A 17494-nucleotide genomic window follows, 5' to 3' on the forward strand; every position below is an offset into this window, starting at 1 on the left:
ATTGAGAAGCATCCTTGTACCAGCTTAGCATGGTTGATAACATCTTCATTCTGATCATGAAAGGCCAATAATAACATACAAGTAATTTTCTCGCTTTGCTTATGGACTTTTATATTAAAATTTCATGCTTTTTGTTTCAATATGCATGTTTACATTCATCCACATTAAAAGTCATCTGCCACACAGTTTACTATCAGCAATTTTGTAATAAAAATTCTGTTGTATAATATGATGCTCTGGAACAGATCAATGCAGAGTTCTCTGGCACTGCTTTCCACATCAGCACTATTCCCTCTGCATTGTGCCTTGTCCCTGCTCATTACCTAAGTAATTAGCCATAGTCCACAAGGACCGTAGGCATTTCTCTCCATTAGAGACACAATTGGTTATATATAGCTTGAGGGGCACCACTCCACAAGCATGGGGCAAGTAGTCTAATGTAAAATACTCATTGCTTGCAAAACCATGGGGATAAGTGGCATTCAAATGTTCAAACAACATGTAAATGTGTATTACTATGAATATTATTCATCTTTCAAAACATGGATGCTTGAAGTGTCCACATACTTGCCATTTACTCATTACTTACTTGTTTCCTCCATCTGCAAATGGGCTCCATGATGAACCAAATACTGTTTCTTTGGTTACCTCCTATGCAATATATTGAACAGAATTTTCTTTAACACATTTTTGTACAGCATTAGCAATCCAAAAAAAACCTCAATGTTTTGCTTTACTGCATCTTATACTAATTGATTTTGTCTTGCACATTCTCCTGTTGCTAACACCACACAATCACAATCGCTGTTGAGATGAGCTGGTTTATATCTTATGTAGGGAAAGAAGATCATGATAGCATATGAACAAAGAACTGAAAATCAAGTTCAACAGGACCAGTTAAACAATGAAGTACTGGGTAATTGGCTTCCAACCTTAAACAGTCAATTAAAAATAATTTAAGCAATTTTGTCAAACTGAATTTCACAAATGTTAATCATCGGTTATTTAATGGAAACCTAAGTAATACATTCTCTAATGGTTGAACGGTTTCCTTACTATCCAAACTTGGTATACTAAGGATCCATTTGGGGATTCTTAAAAAGGTCAAGTTTATGGTTTGAAATGCTAATGCCCTGAAGGGCAGGGACAGTAAAGCAACCTTTCAATAGTTTACAACCATTAACACTGGAGGAAATTCTTCATAAGGAATAACTAAGTATGGCCTTAGTGGTCATTGGAGACTTCTATGCTCCAAAAGTCCTCAAGATTGACAGGTTTGCAGGATAGAATCATTCTACACCTGTTTGAATAGATTATCCTGTCAGCATGGATCCTGATGTTTGTACTATGAATCTCAACAATAAGATATCAAAGTATTGAAAGTTTGCTGGCAATTACAAAACAAAGCCCAAATTTGAAATAGATATACAAGATAAACCACGTTCTTCTGCTCACTGCAACGTACAGGTATAGTGAGGCAGTTTTAAAAGCTTTCAGAAAAAGGCTGGACTAATACTAAGGCTTATGAGTAAGATAGATAAAGAAAGAAGCTCGTTCAGAAGCTACAAGATTGTCGATTTCAGTCAGAAATTTATCAGTTGTGACATATTAAAATGAGCTTTTAAAGCCAAAGAAATATACAGTATCCGTTAAATAGTATAAAAGTTAAAACCCGAACAACCAGAAGCAAAAGATTATTTTGAAGGGCTTACAGAGCAGCATAACCTAAATGTAACAAACAATATGTTAGAGATACAGAACCAGGAGACTGCAGAGAAGATTCAACTTTGATTTGTCAGGGTGACCACTCCTAAAGCACAGATTGTAGGATTGCTAATTACCTTGCTGTATGAAAAATGCTATATGCAATTTCAACCCCAAAATAGAATTCTTAACTGTTATATTAAGCTGAATCCAGTTGAGGCTAAACTATTTTAATAACGAACTGCCTCAAAGTAAATCCAGCTTAAAGTTGAACTGCTGCAAGTGCAAAATCAAAATTATTATTTTTTGTGACAATTACTCCACTAAGGTTATCTTCCCATGCTTAAGAGTTAGAAAATCGTGTTATTAATACAATTGCACTGCTCATTTCTTGGTCTGTGATAAACTAAGAGCTAAATAATTTTTTTTTTTATCAGTCTCCGCAGAGACTATCAAAAATTGCCATTGCCGACTATATTTCAAGTCGTCATAGCGGGGTATTGGGAAAAGTTTTCAATAAGCAATAATCGCGCCTCGGTTAAACCTCATCGGCTACGATACTGCCACTGCGCAAAGCTGCTGTACTGTGTTTTCTTAATTAATTGGGTTCCTTTAATAAGGGGCAATTCAAGAACTAAATGCAGAATCTAATGTTAAAGCCTACATACAAACATGGTTTTGAAGTATTTCCTACATTAGGTACAGTATTTTAATCAGGCTTTTCATTTTTTCTTCCCTATATTAAATGGTGCCTGCCTTTTATTACCCTGTACATCTCCCAATTTTGGTTGGGGCTTAAGGTCAGAGAATCACAATTGTTCCTATAATAAAGTAAACTTTCTTTTAAGTAGTCCACTAGGTAAAATTATAACCAATAACCAGTACATGCAAGTAATTGACAACATGCACCCAAAATCTAGTAAACCTATTTTCATTAACACTTTGTTTGGTGCTTTCTGCTCTCCATACGCCACCACCCATTGGTTTTTCTTTTCCTTAATTTCTATAATTTAGGGCTTTTTATTCTAATAGGAAATTTTCACCAGCACTATTGGTCATGCCACCATAATATTTCCAGCTGCAAGCAGTATAATAAAACTCCCAAGTTGGGATTTACCAGCACAGAAAAAAAAACATTGTGAATTCCTGGATGAGTGCATCCACCAAATGCAAAAGATCAGTGTTTAATTCAAAGACTAGAAAAGAATCTTGCACGGGCCACAGTTAATCTGTGGGATACATAATGAGATCACCTGCTATTAAGAGAAGATCAAGTGCAACTGTCTACAATACGAGCATTTGAGGTCTAGTTCCTAGTGGAGAGGATCATGCTCCAACATTGAGTAACCAACCAGCTCTTTTCTACTGTATTCCAGTTCCAATTTATGTCAGTTGTGCAGTATGTTCGATTACAAAAGTGAAAATGTTGCCCCAAATTAAACAATAGATGAAAAATTACAAACTTAAAACATAATCTCAATCCTGTGGGGAAAATGGCCTGACGAAGGGATCATTTTGATTGCGTCAAGCCAACGTGGATTTAGCAAAGGGGCGAGTTGAATCTAACATAATTTAGTGGAGTTCTCAGATGACATTGTAGATTTGATAGATGAGGGTAAGGTAGTAAATGTTCTCTATCTGGATTCAAAAAAGTATCTGACATAGTCTTGCGTAAGAGATTGATCAATGGGTGCATGCCCCATGGGATAGATGCAAAAATATCAGCTTGGAGTGATGTATGGCTTAAAGTAAAGAGTAGTGATGTACAAAAAGAACAAAGTTTTACATTTTTCATAATGCCAGGGATTTCCTTTGTATGCAGGGTTCTTTTTCACTATTCAAGATCAAAATGGCAAACTTTGTTTTATGTTCTTACAGCAATTTAGTAATAATTTACAAGAGGCTAAATTAATTGAATTTCTGAATAGCTAAAGGATGAAGTTCAGACTTACCATTTCACAATGAGCCTCAGTTTCTTTCCTTAATGGAGATTCAAACTGAATTTTGTCAACTGCAAAATAATTGCTACAATTAGCCCCAATAATAACTGTATTGAAGACGGAATACATGAGAAGCTGTGTTAAAAATTTGTGCTCTATATTAGTAACACAACTACTGAAAAAAATAATTTTTCCATTAACCGCCATGCCTCAAAATCAGCAGTGTAAACTTGCAAAGTATGACTCACAGAGAGTAAAGCTCCCTACTGCGACAATGTATTTTAACCCTCAACAGTACCAGATTGAATCAAAGCACCACCAACCCCTCCTCCCACCAACCCCTCCTCCCACCAACCCCTCCTCCCACATCCATTTTTTCCTCATCATGTTTCTTGTTTGAATAAGGCTGAAAATAGAATTCTAATCAGTGCATTTTTGTGCTTTGCATTCAAGCCTACTAGAAATTCAGTGAATTAACCGAACAGGCTTCATAAAGGAACTACCGACAACTCAATCAATCACTATCTTTACCAATAACGTACATTTATGTAGCACCTGTAATGTCTGAAGTGCAACCAAGTACTTTAAAGTGCAGTCACTGTTGTTATTAAAAGTATAAGGGCCATTTTTGCAGACAAAAACAGTGATGACATACATTACCGGATAATTTAGTGTTGTTGAGGGATAAATGTTCATCAGCACTCCTCTTGAATAATACCATGGGATCTTTTACCTGCTTCTTAGCAAGCATGCCTCAGTTAAAATCCCATGTGAAAGACAGTGCATTTGACAATGCAGCACAGTCCACATTGTACTAAAGTGCTAGCCTGAACTGTGTGTTCCTCTGTGGAATCCAGCTTAAAGTAATAATCTTGAGTCAGGGGCAAGAGCGCTGTCACTCAAATCTCACAAAACTACCTCATACCCTACTAACATGGGACACTACATTTGATTTGTTACTGCAGAGCTCAAACAATTGACAAAATTTAAGATCTGCACATCTGATCAATTACTTTAAAGCAGTGTGTTATGCAGCCAACTGTTGCAGCTATCTTGCACAGTACTAATTCACAAGCAGCAATGTTCTGAATGCCATGCTCTTTTGCGATGCTGATTATGGAATGTTGACCAGAACTCCTTGCTCTTTGAATAGTTTCAAGAGAGCTTGAATGTTCATTGGAATGATGGACATGAGCATCTGTTTAATATCTCATCTGAAGTAGATCCACCTCTGCCAATACCCATGTTATGCAGAAGTATCAAAATTTGAGTTCAGACCTGAATTGGGTCTTGAACTAAAATTTTGGCTCAGACCCGAACACACCTTGACCCTGCTTGCCCTTGCAAACTACCATCCCATCTCTAAGCTCCTTTTCTTCTCCATATCCTTGAAGTGTTGCCAACTATCAAATCCATGCTCACCTTTCCCACAACTTCATGCTTGAACCACTCCAATCAGGTTTCTGACCCTGCCACAGAACTGAAAAGGCTCTCAAGTCATAAATGTCATCAATGCAAATCTGACCATGATAATCTATTTTTCTGCATCCTTCATGGCCCATCTACAGCAGTGATGGGCAACCTAGGCTAGCAAGTGGGCCGCATAAGTGGCCCTCCATCTCACTGGGCCACAAGATTGCAACGGCGTATGTGCACGAACCATGACCCCATGAATAAGATTAAATACATTGAACACAGGCCGAATATCACCTTGTCGCAAATTAAACAAAATGGCCTCCCTTTCTGTTTAATAACAAAATGATCCAGCTCCCAACTGTCTTTTACTATTCTGCCCTCATCACCAATTTTGTATTTTTGGCTACTTCTTCCCCTGTACTATTTGATTCTAACTCCAGCATGATGCCACCACCAAACACATCTGCCCTTCAACCCCCTGGCAGCATTCCGCAGGGATCGCTCCCTCGGGGACACCCAGGTCCACTCCTCCATCACCACCTACTCCTCAACCCCATCCCACGGCACCTTCCCACGCAACCGCAGAAGGTGCAACACCTGCCCCTTTACTTCCCCTCTCCTCACCGTCCAAGGGCCCAAACACTCCTTTCAAGTGAAACAGCATTTCACTTGCACTTCGCTCAACTTAGTCTACTGCATTCGTTGCTCCCAATGCGGTTTCCTCTACATTGGAGAGACCAAATGCAGACTGGGTGATCGCTTTGCAGAACACCTTCGATCTGTCCACAAGCATGACCCAGACCTCCCTGTCGCTTGCCATTTCAACACTCTAACCCGCTCTCATACCCACATGTCCGTCCTTGGCTTGCTGCATTGTTCCAGTGAAGCTCAACGCAAACTGGAGGAACAGCACCTCATCTTCCGACTAGGCACTTTACAGCCTTCTGGACTGAATATTGAGTTCAACAATTTTAGATCATGAACTCTCTCCTCCATCCACACCCCCTTTCCGATTTTCCCCCTCCTTTTTGTTTTTTCCAATAATTTATATAGATTTTTCTTTTCCCATCTATTTCCATTATTTTTAAGTGTATTGTTTTATCTGTACCTTTTAGCCTATTTCGATCCCTTCCCCCCACCCCACTCGGGCTATCTGTACCTTGTTCGTCCTGCTTTCTACCCTTAATTAGCACATTCCTTTAGATAATATCACCACCTTCAACACCTCTTTGTCCTTTTATCTGTGACATCTTTTGGTTATCTCCACCTATCACTGGCCCTCTATCCAGCTCTTCTTGTCCCACCAACCCCCCCCCCCATCCCTTAAACCAACTTATATTTCACCTCTTTTCTATTTTTACTTAGTTCTGTTGAAGGGTCATGCGGACTCAAAACGTTAACTGTGCTCCTCTCCACGGATGCTGCCAGACCTGCTGAGTTTTTCCAGGTATTTTTGTTTTGGATTTCCAGCATCCGCAGTTTTTTGCTTTTAATCCATGATTTAATCCATAATTTTAATTATGGGGCAAATTAAATTACCAGCAAAAGTAACATAAAAAAGCAGAACCTCCCAGGTCCACTGGCGTCGTAATAAAGACGGTCTCCCAGAATGGGGTAATTTTGCTAACTGCACTTGTGTAGAATTTGCAGGGCGTGCTGATTGAACTGTAGCAGCACTATGATTGGACCCAGAGGAGCACATGGCTCTCACAGTCAATGTTGTGTGCAATCAGCACGCACCTCGCTTCATGTGCCCTTGCTTTGCTGGAAATATCACTTTAGTAATACCAGTAGGAAAAACCTACACAGGCGGAAACCAGCAGAATCTGGCAACCCTGAGCATGGGCAATGGTTAAAAAAACGTTTCACAGGCTGCACTCAGAACCCTGATGGGCCCATGTGGCCCATGGGCCACAGGTTGCCCACCTCTGATCTACAGCCTTCAACAATTGACCATAGCACCCTCTTCCATATATCTCTCTGTCGTCATCTAGCTAGGTGGAACTGCCCTTGACTGGTTCCATTTTTATCTATCCAGTTGTAACGAGATCATCAGCTGCAATGGCTTCTCTTTCAGTTCCAACATCACCACCTCTGGAATCCCCCGAGGATCTATCCTTGGGCTGACAAGTGGCAAGTAACATTTGCGCCACACAAGTGCTGTGCAATGACCATCTCCAACAAGAGAGAATCTAGCCATCGCCCCTTGACATTCATTGATATTACCATCACAGAATCTCCCACTATCAACATCCTGGGGGGCTACCATTGACCAAAACTAAACGGGACTAGCCATATAAATACCACGGCTACAAGAACAGATCAGAAGCTAGGAATCCTATGGCGAGTAACAGACGTCCAGACTCCCCAAAGATATCCACCATTCTACAAGGCACAAGTCAGGAGTGTGATGGAATACTCTCCATTTGCCTGGATGAGTGCAGCTCCAACAACACTCAAGAAGCTTGACACCATCCCGGACAAAGTAGCCCACTTGATTGGCACCTCATCCACAAACATTCACTCTCCCCACCACCAACACACAGTGGAAACAGAATGTCCCACCTACAAGATGCACTGCAGGGACTCACCAAGGCTCCTTAGATGGCACCTTTCAAACCCAGGGCTACTACCATCTAGAAGGACCAGGGCGGTAGACACATGGGGACATCACCACCTGGACGTTCCCCTCCAAGCCACTCACCATCTTGACTTGGAAACATATCACTCTTCCTTCACTGTCGCTGGATCAAAATCCTGGAAGTCCCTCCCTATCAGCACTGTGGGTGTACCTACACCACATGGACTGCAGCAGTTCAAGAAGGCAGCTCATCACCAACACCTTCTCAAGGACAATTAGGGATGGGCAATAAATGCTGGCCATGCCAGTGATGCCCACATCCCATGAATGAATTTTAAAAATCTACCATTGGACCTCTCCTATTTTTTGTCTGCAATCTGTCCTCAGCTGTATCATCGGAAAACATATCAAGTTCACATGTAAGCTTGCAAAACCTAGTCCACTAGCAGCACCACCTCTTAACTCCTCCAATGTCCAACTTGCCACATTGCTTGCCCAACAGCCAGGAGTGGGTTGAGCGAGAATTTCCTACAACGAAATCTTCAGGCCCCACCACCAACTTCGTTGCCTAGCCAGTGATTCCATCCAGCTTCCTGGCAACTATCTGAGATTGAATCAGGGAATTTGCAAACTTGGTGCCCTGTCTGACCCCAAGATGTGCTTCTGACATGTCTGCTCTCACCAAGGGCATCACCATTTGCCTCCATAGCATTGCCTATTTCTGCCACTGTCTCAGCTCACCTGCTGCTGAAACTCCCATCCATGCCTTTGTTACCTCTTGACTTGACTATTAGAGTGCTCTCCTGGGCAGCCTACCACTTTCAAACCTTCATAAATACGAGCTCACCCAAAACAAGTCCTGTTCACATATCACCTCCTGTGCTCACTACCCTACATTAGCTCCTGGTCTGGCAACACCTGTTTTAAAATTTGCATTGTGTTCAAAGCTCCCTGTGACCTTGCCCCTCCTTATCTCTGAAGCCTCCCCCAACCCTATGACCTTTCAATATCTGTGTGCTCCTCCAGTCTTGGTTCAGCTACCTTGGTTCAGAGCTCTGAAGTCATCCCGAAACCTCTCCATCTTTCTTATTTAAGGTGCTCCTTAAAACCTGCATCTCTGACCTCACTTGTCCTTATGCAGCTCAATGTCAAATATTGTTTATAATGCTCCTGCGGAGCACTTTTGTACATTTTACAATGTTAATGGCACTATATAATTGCAAGTTAACCAAGCCCACAATTAGTAGAGCCATCCATTACTATTATCTTTATTGGATCTTCATTCTACTACCCTCAACTGAACCATGCTTAGTTAGTAGCAATATGTTAAAACCTTATTTAATTGGATGATTAAGTAAAACACAAAGCTGGTCACATGACATGACAGTAATTGTATCCATTTTTAAAATCAAGTTTACATAATTTGACAAATTCTACACGGAACCATTGTCTCTGTACTTCATTGCAAGGTGTAGTTTGACTCTTTGTCTGAAATATACTGTCAATAATTCAATTTAACCAGAGATTAACCAGAGATCAAAATTCAGGGCTGTAGAGAGTGATCAAATTGAAAAGATGACCTGTGACATTTTTAATTGTTAGAAATTAGGTTTGAATGCGTATTAAACAGATTCTGGAGCAAATAAGCTCTAACAACAAGTAACAATGAAGACTGATTTTTCTACATAGTCATATTATTCTATTCTGGATGTATTAAACTATAAATCTAGATATGAGTGTTAGTGTCAGAAATTGATCTACCTTAAGCTGCAATTAGTCATTACAATTTCTAAATGACAACTAACAAAAATAAAACCATTACGTCAGTGAAATTTTGTTTTACAATGTTGTCTGCTTCATCTGTTAACATTAGATTTCAGCAGCCCCTCAAGGTGCAGCTGTAAAAATGGACAATTAAAGGACTTAATTTCTAGACTACTTTTTCTCGCAGAATCTTCCATCAACGAGCAATATTATGTACTTTAACAGAAAAAAGTATAGGTTTTATCATGCAGAGTCATAAGGTGTTAAGGTGAAGCTAGCTTCAGTTGCAGCTGCCTCAAAAGTTTCTATTTTCTGAAATAAAAAAGGAGGCACAGAGCCAGGATGTTATCCAGCATAACATTAAGGATGCACAATAGGAAATTTCAGGTACAGATGAAGTTCATTTTAGATTTTTGTCACCTGGTCCTTTCCAGGAGGGTTCAAGTTACTTTGTACAAAATGTTGCTGTGTGTCCAATAAAAGTTTAAGAACGGCGATATAGAAAATGCACGTTTTTCCGAAGCTAGAATAAAGAAGCAAATCACCACTGGCATCCCGTACATGTGTTGAAACATGATAGTAAGGTAAAAAAGTAAAGCCAATACCAATCAGCAATACATTTTAGCCACACCCTGTACCTCCAAGTGTAATTTCTATGCATCCATTTATATTTGAGCTGTGTCTAATTGATATTTTTCTACAAACTGAGTTATCTTTTTGTTCAAAACCAAAGTAACTATTGTAAAAACTACAATGTCAAGTGATTTCAGTTAGTTAGTTAAAAGCTTTGAAAGCATCTCTTAAGAGTATATCGAAATTGTCTATTGGTACTGCAAAAATAGTTCACAGCCTATACTACATAAATAATTATCCAAGCAATGGGCAAAAGACTTACAGTTGATCTCTGACCGCGTCCTTTCTGCCCTTGTGTTCTTGTTATTGGAGCGAATGGTATGAGGAACAGCAGAGAGGGGCTACAAAATAGGGAAGAGAAAATTACAATAGAAAAATGCTCTTCTATACATAGAATTTCTCAGAAGACTAAAACAAATATAATGTCAATGTGCCCTTAGCCTGCTACACTGGTTAGGCAAAAGCATCCTTCATCAGAGGTCACTGATCAGTGTACTTTCACTACCACACCCCTCCCTTTTGTTACTAAAACCACCAATTGAATGCTACGTAATTAACAGTCTTGAGTCCTTTATTTAAATAGCAGTAAAACATAGCCTATTTACCTAGTAAATGGCAACTGAGCAGCCGAACTATCATTTCAGGTTTGGGCACAACATAGTCCAACTTCATTTGCCTTTAGTTAACTGTGCTGTTTGCATTTGGCTTTCTTGTATTTGATAAAAGCAAAAAACTGCAGATGCTGGAAATCCAAAACAAAAACAGAAACAGAAATACCTGGAAAAACTCAGCAGGTCTGGCAGCATCGGCGGAGAAGAGCACAGTTGACGTTTCGAGTCCTCATGACCCTTCAACAGAACTAAGTAAAAATAGGAAAGGGGTGAAATATAAGCTGGTTTAAGGAGTGTGTGTGTGGCGGGGGGGGGGGGGGGGGGGGGGGAGAGAAGAAGAGGGGGGGTTGTTGGGACAAGCAGCCAGTTTTGTTCTACTCTCCATCAGGATTTTCGAATCTCTCTTTTGCCTTGTTCCTCCTATCACTGGCTGCTTGTCCCAACAACACCCCCCCTCTTCTTTCCCCGCCCCACCCCCTTAAACCAGCTTATATTTCACCCCTTTCCTATTTTTACTTAGTTCTGTTGAAGGGTCATGAGGACTCGAAACGTCAACTGTGCTCTTCTCCGCCGATGCTGCCAGACCTGCTGAGTTTTTCCAGGTATTTCTGTTTCTGGTTTTGTTTTCTTGTATTTGACTTGTATTTGGCTTGACACCACACTCTGTGTATCTTACAATGTTGTCCTTTCTTGGATTTCTCTTCTGATGCGGTGCCCTTGGCTTATTTCCCAAGGTCCTCCTTTTTCAGTTAATCTAATAATCATATTTGGTCTTCTTCAATTTGAGGTGCTTGGTTTAAGAGCAAGCCAAGTATAAGGGTGGAGCTTTGAAAAACAAATAATCAAAACCATGATATTTCATACCTCAAGGTCGTCATCATCTGTCTCATTGAAATGGTGATTTTCAGGATTATTGACTTTGTCCAACAACTCTAATGCTAATGATCTGGACAAGATTGGCTGTGCTAAAAATGAATGCTGAAGAAGCAAAAAAAAATACAGTTATAAATTCTCAAAACTGGATAACGAGTAACGGTTGGTATACATATAAACAGTGCATTTTACAATCAAATGCCTCTGCGGATTTTAGATTTAACTATTACAGGACCCAACTAATATTTAAAATGAAAACAAAAAATGCTGGAGAAACTCAGCAGGTCTGACAGCATCTGTAGAAAGAGAAACAGAGTTAACGTTCAAGTCCGTATGACTTCTACAGAGCTAAAGGGAAGTAGAAAAGTAGGTACACTGTTTAAGGGGGGAGGAGCAGGTGAAGCTAGATAGAAGGTCAATGATAGGTGGGGGCTAAGGAGAGATTGACAAAGATGTCGTGGACACAAGACAAAGGGAGTGTTAATGGTAAGGGCTAAAAAAGGTGCTGATAGTGGCATAAAGGTAAGAAAGCATAATGTGTGAACCGCAGAACAAGGGTCAGCACTCTGTGAAAGAACAATATGGAACAAGTAATAGATGGCCTTTTTGGGGGTGGGGGGGAGAGGGGGCAGTGGTTGGGGAAAAAGGATAGAAAAGGGATGAAGAATGCAGATAAGATTTAAAATGCTTTGCCATATTGTAAATAGGGCAAAGAATAACCATTATAAGTTTCAGCTCTCCTTGAATATCCTCTCAGCTATAATAATGCTGGTCATTCTTGTAATCACTTTGAATGACTTTTGTTTGGAACCATGCTTGAATGATCCAATATTTAATTGTATAACAGCATAACCCAACAACAACTTGAGTTTATATAGTGTCTTTAACACAATAAAATGTTCCAAGACACTTTACAAAAGTGTTATAAAACAAAGTTTGACAAGAAGTTATATATGCAAATATTAGGGCAGATCAGCAAAGGTTTGATCAAAGATGTAGGTTTTAAGAAGCACCTTAAAATGAGAATAGGGTCATAGGAGACTAGATTTAGGGAGAGCCAATGTGTGGAGGAATTTGAAACAAGAATGAGAATTTTATCTAGGCATTGCATAATCAGGAGTGTGTTATGATCCCAACTGATGTTACCGCCGGCCAAGTCAGATCCCAGGGTGGAACCTAGCTTGATAGATCCTAACTTTTATTTTTTGTTTGGATACATGGAGAGTAGCTACTGAAGAGAGTCACAGGGGTCAGCTGATGAACTTTTAACAAAAGAATAAAATATTTATTCAACAAGAAAGATGAACTATATTACAATACTCCTTCACCCACAACTACACCTTTACAGATATATACAGATTCGTAATGATAACACAAGTTACAAAAGCTATCTTATACTCTAACGTTCACAGTAAGTACATAGTCCATGTAAACCAAAGATGACCTGTGGTCAAGCACACCACACTCTGAAACCAAGTGACAGGTGCCAACCCAAACAGATGCTATGGATCTCTCCTCAACTTCTCCCAGACGCTTGTTACACCGTGAGCCAACGGCCTCACTGAACTCCGTCTTTCACACGAGGGTTTCCAATCTCCACTCTTGAAGAACTCGCTTTGGAATCTTCTCCCAAATGATGCTTCTTCTCAGGCACCTTCCACAAGTGTCCTTCTTCAGGGTTTTGATCTCTCCTTCCAATGTTCCTCTCCCCTGGATAGCCATGTGCATTCAAGCTTCCACATCCTCTCTCTCAAATTCTCAGCTGTGCCAACAGAACACCACTGTTTCACATGCCCATAGTAAAGAATTGCAGGCCTTCGGATGTCCCCTTGGATCTTCTGGCTTCTGGCAAGCCAATATTGCTTTAAATCTGCATCCAGCAGCTTTCTCCCTTTAAGCTTCGAGCCTTTCTCTGCTCTTCACTCTTAACTTCACTTAACAGGACCTTTTCCAGATTCCTATTCGTTCCCTGTGACTAGAAGGTCTTCTTGGGACCCCTCTTATTCTGTTCTATGGGGAAGCCTGCTTCCTTCAGCTCCCTCCTGTCCAGTTTCTCTCGGCAGCTGGTTTCAACTTTAGTTTGGAACTTACTATCTGTCCCTCTCCTACACTGCTTCTGCTGGCAAATCTTTCAACTTTAGAGCACATTGACCAACTGAACTCAAAATGCTTTTGGTTTCTGTGTGTGTGCGTGTGCGTGCACGTGTGCGTGCGCTCCCGCTAGACCCCTGTTGCTAGGCAACAGCCCAGGTTTTTTTCTGCCTTGTGTTAGTTTTAACTTCCCTTCAAGAGTCGTAAAATCTCTTTAGAATGCAGGCACACAAACAAACAAAGCCTTAGACCTGCTGTCTCCACTCTAAAATGAAAGTAGGTCCCAGGTTTCACCTTTTTAAACCCACAAATAAAAAAAATATACATTAAACAAACTCAAAGCTATTGCTTATTCCTAATACCCACAAATACAACTTACTTAATCTATCTCTATTTCTTAACAGGTGATAGGTGAAAAGGATTTAGTGCAAGTACACAGGCAGCAGACAGGTCAACTCAGGGGTGTAACAATAGGAATCCCCATTGTGACCAGAATTGGATATCACAAATTGGACATCACATCTGTTGTATGTACCCTCATAATTTTTACAGCACTAATGTAGGCCATTCTCCTGGCATGTGCATGTTGGCTCTCTGCAACAGCAGCTCAGCTAATCTTACTCCCCAACTTTTTCCCCAGAAAGTTTGCAGAGTTCTCTCTTCAGTTAATTATCAATTCCCTTTTGAAAGCAACAACTGAATCCTGCCTCCACCACACACAGGCAGTGATTTGCAGATTCTAACCACTCACTGCGCAAAAAGGTTTTTTTCTTATGTCACTTCTGGCTCTTTTGTACTTCACCTTAAAATTAGTTCTTGACTCTTTGCTAAAGGGAATAGTTTCTCCCCATCTACACTGTCTGGACCCCTCATAATTTTAAGCAACTCCATGAAAATTCCTCTCAAAAACAACTCTCTTCTCGAAGGAGAACAGCTTTAGTTTCCCTATATACCCACTGACATTCCTCATCTTTGGAAATATTCATGCGATTCCTCTTTTCTGAGTCCTCTCTCATGCTTTCACATCCTTTCTAAAAGTGTCGTGCCCAGAATTGAACCCAACATAGACTGGTGTTTTATAAAGGTTCAACATAAGTTCCTTCTTTTTGCACTTTTTGCCTCTATTTATAAAGTCCAGGATCCGATGTCTTATTAACCACTTTCTTAACCTGCCCTGCCACCTTCAACAATTCTGCACATATGGCCCCAGGTCCCACTGCTCCTGCACTAAGTCTAGAATAGTACCTTTTATTTTATTTTGCCTCTCCTCATTTTTCCTACCAAATTGTATCAATTCACACTTCTCTGCATTAAATTTCATTGCCACTTGTCCGCGCATTTTAACAGCCTGTCTAACCCTTCCTTGAAGTATCTCCATCCTCTTCACAGTTCATAATATTTCCAAGTTTGTGTCAACTGCAAATTTTGAAATTATGCCTTGCAAACCCAAATCTAGGTCATTGACATAGGTCAAAAGCAGTGTTCCTAATATCGACCCCTGGGAAACCTCACTATATACATTCTTCCAGTTCAAAATACAGCTGTTCACTATTGTTTCCTGTCACTCAGCCAATTTTGTATCCGTGCTTCCACTGACCATTTTATTTCAATTTTACTGACAAAAGCTTTTTGAAAGTCCATGTAACACTGCAACTTTACTCTCATCAACCCTCTGTTACCTTATCAAAAAATTCAATCAAATTAATTAAACACAATTTGCCCTTAAAAAAATCCATGCTGGCTTTCCTTAGCTAATCTACATTTGTCCAAGTGACTGGTAATTTTGTACAGAGTTATTGTTCCTAAAAGCTTTCCCACCACTGTGGTTAAACCAACTGGCCTATAGTTACCGAGTTTATTCTTACACTCTTTTTCGAACAAAGGTGTAAAATTTGCAATTCTTCAGTCCTCTGTCATCACCCCTGTATCCAAGGAGGATTGCACTTTCCCAATCATTCCAGAGACAGAATCCTTTAGTGAGACCAAGCCAGATACTGTCTGTAAAATAAAGCAGCTTAACAATTTGGAACTCAATGTAGAGTAATAGTTGTAGTCAAATCCCACCATGGTTCCACAACTAAACCCAAGGATAATGATATTGAAAAAGTAGATCTCTCAATCCCTTTTAGCAAAATCATTTATTTTTTTCAGGTCAGTGTCCTGATCCTAGTTGTCTTTGGGCTCAAGGTGACAGTGTTTCCTCTCACTTGATCAAACTCCCACCCCAGACTGACTGACAACCCAGCACCATCCAATCCGTTCACTATCCACATACTATGGTTGCAGCGTGTATTATCAACAGGATGCACTGCAGCAACTCGCAAGGCTTCATCAACAGCACCTCCTAAACCTGCGACCTTCACCGCCTAGAAGAACAAAGGTAGCAGGTGCATGGAAACACCACTTCCAAATTCTCTTCCAATTGACACATCATCCCGACTTGGATGCATTATCTTTCCTTACTCATGGCTGGGTCAAATTACTAGAACTTCCTACCTAACTGCACCGTGGACGAGCCACCATTATACAAACTGCAGTGGCTCAAGAAGGTTGACCACCACTGTCACAAATGTGTGATTATGATATTACAGTTTTTAAGGACAACAGTTTTAAAAGTACATTTCTGTTTTCAAACCCCTTTACAATGAATTTAAAAGCCTCTTTCAAAATGGAAGTATGGACAGACAGCATGGCACTTTGTGATTATTTAAACCTGGTCAGACTCCTATCTCTAGAGCTGGCTACAAAGAGTCATTTAAATGCAAAAGACTTCTCAAGGATATCCACTGCATCCCCTAAAAAGGTGTGAAAGCCCCATGGCTTCGGAAAGGACAGGAGACAGAAAGGGACTTACTGCCAAGAGCCAAAGAAGAAGGTATTGAGAAATCAACCGTTGCTCTGCTGAAAGAGTCCAGGCAATCTTAAATTGCTATAACCACAGATCAAATGAGGAACAAGAAACCTTCCCTCTCTCCCAAAATTGACCTGAGTCCACCTGAAAAAGGCAAGCACTAACCGGCTGACTGTAGAAGCCATCACAGCTGCTAAACCAAACCTCAAGTTTCAACCCATTCACTTCGGAAAGAAGGAACTTAAGTAACGGGCTGCAGTGATATCTCACAGAGACTGATTTGAAATCTCATCTTTGAGCATCTTTTTATCTTTATCTGCTTTTAATCTCTGTATCTGTATTCTAGTTAATAGCTTATATCATTTTTACCCAAGTAACTTTCAGCAGTAGTATTTTGAAATAAACTAACTTTCATCTTGTTTAAAACTAAAGCTTGTTGCCACTAAAACGATTACCTGGCCACTTCTCATTTTTAGCTAGTATGACCTTGATGTGCAGCACACTGGTGTCCTATTTGCCTACAAATAACATTGGACACTCTTTCAAAGAAATTCACAGGCTGTTCAGTACATCTTAAAGATATGAAAGTCAAATTTGGGTTTTTATATGCACCAAGGAATTCACCAAGGCTCTTTCAACAGCACCTTCCAAACCCACAACCACTACCATCTAGATGGACAAGGGTAGCAGATAGATGGGAACACCACCACCTGGAAGTTCCCCTCCAAGTCACTCACCATTCTGACTTGAGAAATATATCACCGTTCCTTCAGTGTCGGGTCAAAATCCTGGAACTCCCTCCCTAACAGCACTGTGGGTGTACCTACACCACATGGACTGCAGCGGTTCAAGAAGGCAGCTCACCACCACCTTCTCAAGGGCAACTAGGGATGGGCAAAAAATGCTGGCCCAGCCAGCAAAGCCCACACCCCATGAATGAATTAAAAAAAAAGAGAAATATGGTTTTGTCCAAGTTAACAAAATCAATAGGAGAAAAGCAAAATATTGTGGATGCTAGAAATTTGAAATA

At 40.3% G+C, this 17494-nt stretch overlaps 1 protein-coding gene and 1 non-coding gene across 7 annotated transcripts in view; both read right to left on the minus strand.

The window, feature by feature from the left end:
* The window catches only part of map4k5 (mitogen-activated protein kinase kinase kinase kinase 5), a 148813-nt gene that overhangs the window by 51245 nt on the left and 80074 nt on the right, over positions 1 to 17494 (minus strand). For all 6 annotated transcript variants that reach the window (XM_078562542.1, XM_078562540.1, XM_078562544.1 and 3 more), the window contains 4 exons: positions 11514 to 11627; positions 10301 to 10379; positions 3657 to 3715; positions 590 to 651 (listed from right to left, as the gene is read on the minus strand). In XM_078562542.1, the coding sequence (XP_078418668.1) occupies positions 590 to 651; positions 3657 to 3715; positions 10301 to 10379; positions 11514 to 11627 (314 nt within the window). The remainder of the gene's footprint in view (positions 1 to 589; positions 652 to 3656; positions 3716 to 10300; positions 10380 to 11513; positions 11628 to 17494) is intronic.
* Positions 2142 to 2282, minus strand: LOC144693580 (U4 spliceosomal RNA). Its single transcript, XR_013579564.1, has one exon. It is a non-coding gene; the product is annotated as a U4 spliceosomal RNA (small nuclear RNA).

Source organism: Cetorhinus maximus, chromosome 18 (genome assembly GCF_964194155.1).
Source record: "Cetorhinus maximus chromosome 18, sCetMax3.hap1.1, whole genome shotgun sequence".
Classification (NCBI taxonomy): domain Eukaryota; kingdom Metazoa; phylum Chordata; class Chondrichthyes; order Lamniformes; family Cetorhinidae; genus Cetorhinus; species Cetorhinus maximus.